The sequence below is a fragment of the Penaeus monodon genome, chromosome 2, assembly GCF_015228065.2.
Source record: "Penaeus monodon isolate SGIC_2016 chromosome 2, NSTDA_Pmon_1, whole genome shotgun sequence".
Taxonomy (NCBI): domain Eukaryota; kingdom Metazoa; phylum Arthropoda; class Malacostraca; order Decapoda; family Penaeidae; genus Penaeus; species Penaeus monodon.
In genome coordinates this window covers 1,512,505-1,516,621 of record NC_051387.1, presented here as the reverse complement: position 1 = coordinate 1,516,621, position 4,117 = coordinate 1,512,505, and the positions used below count along the sequence as shown (strand labels likewise).

The 4,117-nt window shown below is 43.6% G+C and overlaps 1 protein-coding gene across 1 annotated transcript in view; it reads right to left on the bottom strand.

Annotated features, from left to right (window-relative positions):
- LOC119580007 (protein Wnt-4-like) overlaps positions 1-1,865 on the bottom strand; it is a 53,558-nt gene extending 51,693 nt beyond the window's left edge. The window contains exon 1 of the mRNA XM_037927857.1: positions 736-1,865. Within this exon, the coding sequence (XP_037783785.1) occupies positions 736-806 (71 nt within the window). The 5' untranslated portion in view covers positions 807-1,865. The remainder of the gene's footprint in view (positions 1-735) is intronic.
- Between the last annotated feature and the right edge of the window lie 2,252 nt (positions 1,866-4,117).

Below are 4,117 nucleotides of genomic sequence, written 5' to 3'. Positions count from 1 at the left end.
AAGGGAAGAAGGAGAAGAAAAAAATACCCCTTCTCTATATATATATAAAAGGAAAAACAAGAGAGAAATAAAATAGCAAATCAAAATAAAACCTGTCCAAGAGACCTTTCATTGTTCCCTTGCTTCCACGCTACTTAGTGGTATGTAATTTTCCCAAAGCGAATGTACGGATTATGTGGAATGATACAAATGCAAAATTTATACCTGACTTTTTCCCACCTGATGTGCAATCCAATTATGCGTGAATTATTCATCACACTTGGGGAGTTTATTCATGAATGTCCCGAATTTTATGACAGGTCTAGATCGATAAAATGTATTAGTACATGTTAGCCAACACATATTTATCACCAGGATGTATCACACGCGGTCTGCACACCTTTATTGATTGAGGAACACGATTGGTAGTTGCAGAGCGACGTGCAACCAAGCCAGTGATCAGGTGTGCAACACTTGGGTCGTGAATAGGTGGCTTATAATACCCTCTCTCTGTATTGTTTTTGAGGCGTCGTTACTCTAACAATCAGGTGGAGGATCGCCGACGGAGAGGCTTTATGCAAAACATCGCCTCCCGCCTTCACAAGGGAGAAATCGCCCGTGTTTACAATGCTAACGAACGATTATGAATCACTTGGCACCCTATACACACACCGTTCGGTCAAACACCTGTTGATGAAGGGCGGGGTGCCACGGGTGCCACGCCTACCGTAGGCCTACGAAAAGGGGCGTACTTACGGGAGAAGAGAGATGACCAGAACGAAGATGACTGGAAGAGCCACGTGCAAGTCCGCCGTGCCGGGTGCCATGGTAACCACCACTCAGTGCACGCCAGACGCTCCTTGCAACCACGTGCATAACCCAGCCACGACTCTTGCAATGTCCGTAGCTGGTGTGTGCATGGCGAGGGTTACGCACGAGTAGCTACGTAGTGTTCATTGTTGCGTGTCTCGGCGCGTACTACACAATGCCACGGCGGTTTGTTGCCGGACCACACCAGTGCCAGCGTCGGGAAGGTGTGTCTGGCGCCCTCCTCCGGGTGGGTGATGGTGCGGCGCCCTCTCTGGGGGCTCCTGCCTGATGTGGGGGCTGGATTCTTACGTTTATCTCTTGCGAGTGGTGCAGGCCGATGCTTGAAAAAGTCTCAATGTCCCGAAGATTGTTTGATTATTTCAATGCTATTTTTTCAGGAGGATCTGCTCGCCTCCGATCAAAGACGGCAAAGCACAGAAAGGCTTAACGATTACCTTTTTTCTCTCTACACTGAGCGTATCTCACTCGTGTCCTTCCATCACCCCCCCCAAAAAAAAAAAAAAAAAAAAAAAAAGCACTTCACTATCCCACACGCTTTAAAAGCACACCATGATCTCAGTCACAACTTAAGACTGGCGACATACCACTCGATCGAACAGTTTCACTCGATACGTCTAAATTTTTCAGATCACCACGTCGCTAAGCGGGCGAGACGTCGTCGGGAGCTCGAGCTGTAGCTGTGGAGGCAACGTATCATCTTGGCACACACTCGAGCCCTCACCCTTCCCTGCAGCGGAAGGAGCAGAAGAGGTTACGATATAAAAAAGAAGTTTAATTTGCGTCGCCTCAACTTTACCGCAGAGAGCCTGTTCCGCCCTGCCTCTCGCCGCTGCACTCTCACGTACTCTATTACTGCAAGATATTCCGAGTTTCTTACATGAGGCCAGCAAGACACGCCAGTCGTTTTACGCGCGTGTGTCAGGGGGAAGCTCCGAGGCAGCGAGAGGCGTCGTGTCTGTCACAGATCGACTAATGGAGGCGGTGGCCGTGCGGTGTTGTGGTGTTGTAAGTGGTAATGCGACGGGCGTGTGGCGGTGGGGTGACCGTGGTGTGGCGGCAGCGTTTGATGAAGGGAGAATGGTGTACCCCTTGTAGGTTACCCCAGGTGAGGGCTGAGCTGCTGCTGCCGCTGCTGCTGCGTGCGCTCGCCGTGAGTTCTCTCGGGCGCACGCCAACGCTACGCTCTCGTGCAGTCGCCTCTTCGCTTTCTTCGCATCTGTTAATCGTGTTAGATCGTCTACAGTTTAATCAGATTGTAAATAAGTTATTCTGAAGGCTGGCATTCATTAGGAAAGATCTGCTTGGCCAGAAATACGCTCGTCGACACTTCTTCCGTGACTCCAGGTGGGCATAACGGAAGGCGCTGATTGGCTGCCGTGGTTCCGCTGGACGGATCAATGGGCCAATCAGCGCGAAGGGGCAGCCCCATGAGTTCCACGCCCAGCGTTACCAAGGCTCTATGGGGGAGAATTCTGTGGGTAGAAGCGTAATTTTCTCGTTCCAGCGCTTTTGCCGCTCGGTGCACCTTCCCCACATTCTGGAGATTTATATCTCTAGAAACTTGTAAGACAGGTAGGGGCATGATTTCCCAAGATAGATACATTAAAACAAACTGTTGAAACGAAAGATACACGAAGAAGTAATCAAGAGCCACCCACGTGCTGTAGCAACGCTGCAACACGCCTCCCGCCGCCGACGATCAACACTCCCTTTACCTTCCCTCGACGCCCAATTTCCCCTTCAAAAACAAAAAACAAAAACAAAAACACCCAACATCTCCGTCATAAATTCCCCTCCATCATCCCGCCTTATCCCACCCAATTCCGAAAGATATAAGAAGAGAAAGAGAAAAAAAAAAAACAGATGACAAACAGCGCGCCATAAGGGCCCCCAAACCCCCCTCAACAAGTCCAGGAAGAGAGAAAAGGAGTCGAAAATTTTCCCGCGCAATTGTCGTTCTTGTGGAGTCAGCCGCCCGCTCCGGCCACCCAAGAGGTCTGCATAATTATTACCTTTAACTATGGGTCATTCAGCAGCCGAGGCGCATAGATTATGGATGATAGATAATTAGTTGGGGAGTGATAGATCGTGGCGATTCTTTAGACCGGGGGGGGGTGAATGCCAAGACAAATTTGCAGGAGTACCATTTAGTAATACGAGGTAGAACTCTATGTCGCTCGGTTTCCAGTTAGTTATATTAAAAGTCTGGGTCGTATTTTCGTGTACTATTATTATTTTTTTTACTGTGGTTCTGTATGTCTGCGATGGATGTCCTTCTAAGTATCGTATTCAACGTTTGCAGGCTAACTTGATTATTCATTTATCCTCATTCTTATAATTTTGATGCTTTTCTTACTATTCTTATTCTTATTCTTATTCTTATTCTTATTCTTATTATATTATTATTATTATCATTATTATTATTATTATTATTTTATTATTATTATTATTATTAGTAGTAGTAGTAGTAGTTGTTGTTGTTGTTGTTTTGTTGTGTTAATATTAGTAGCAGCTGTAGTAGCACTAAGATTAGTGTTAGTATTAGTATTGGTATTAGTATTAGTAGCAGTTGTAGTGTTATTATTATTATTAGTAGTAGCAGCAGCAACAGTGTTAGTATTAGCATTAGTAGTATCATTGTTATCCTTATCAATGTTTTAGTTAGTGTTTTCTTATTGTTATCGATGTTGCTGTTATCATCATCAGAATCAAAGATCAAGAATCTATACTTAGAATTAATTTTCTATATCACGAGAGCCATGAATATTCTGATGAAAATTGACTCCAAGCTGTTTGACAATATTTACAAGGGACGTGAACAGCACTCAAAAATATAACAAAATGTTCAGTGTGCAATGATGATAACATTCGGAGAAAGGACGATAACTTTTAATCTGATTGTTCATTGTCTATGTAAAAATTGCAAATAGTTGGTAGGCAGTTCTAAAACATTTCCAGGTTCATAACGTTCGACTTATTTTTTACAAACTGTATCTATCTATCTATCTACCTATCTATATACATACACACACACAAACACACACACACACGCACACACACACACACACATACACACACATACACACACAGACATACACACACGTTATATATATATATATATATATATATATATATATATATACACAAATACTATTCTTGCAACTATATATATATATATATATATATATATATATATATATATATATATATATATATATATATATATATATATATAAGTTGCAAGAATATTCTGTACTTCCTTTTCGGTACGCTTGTAATTACAAGAAGACTCCTATAAAAACAAACA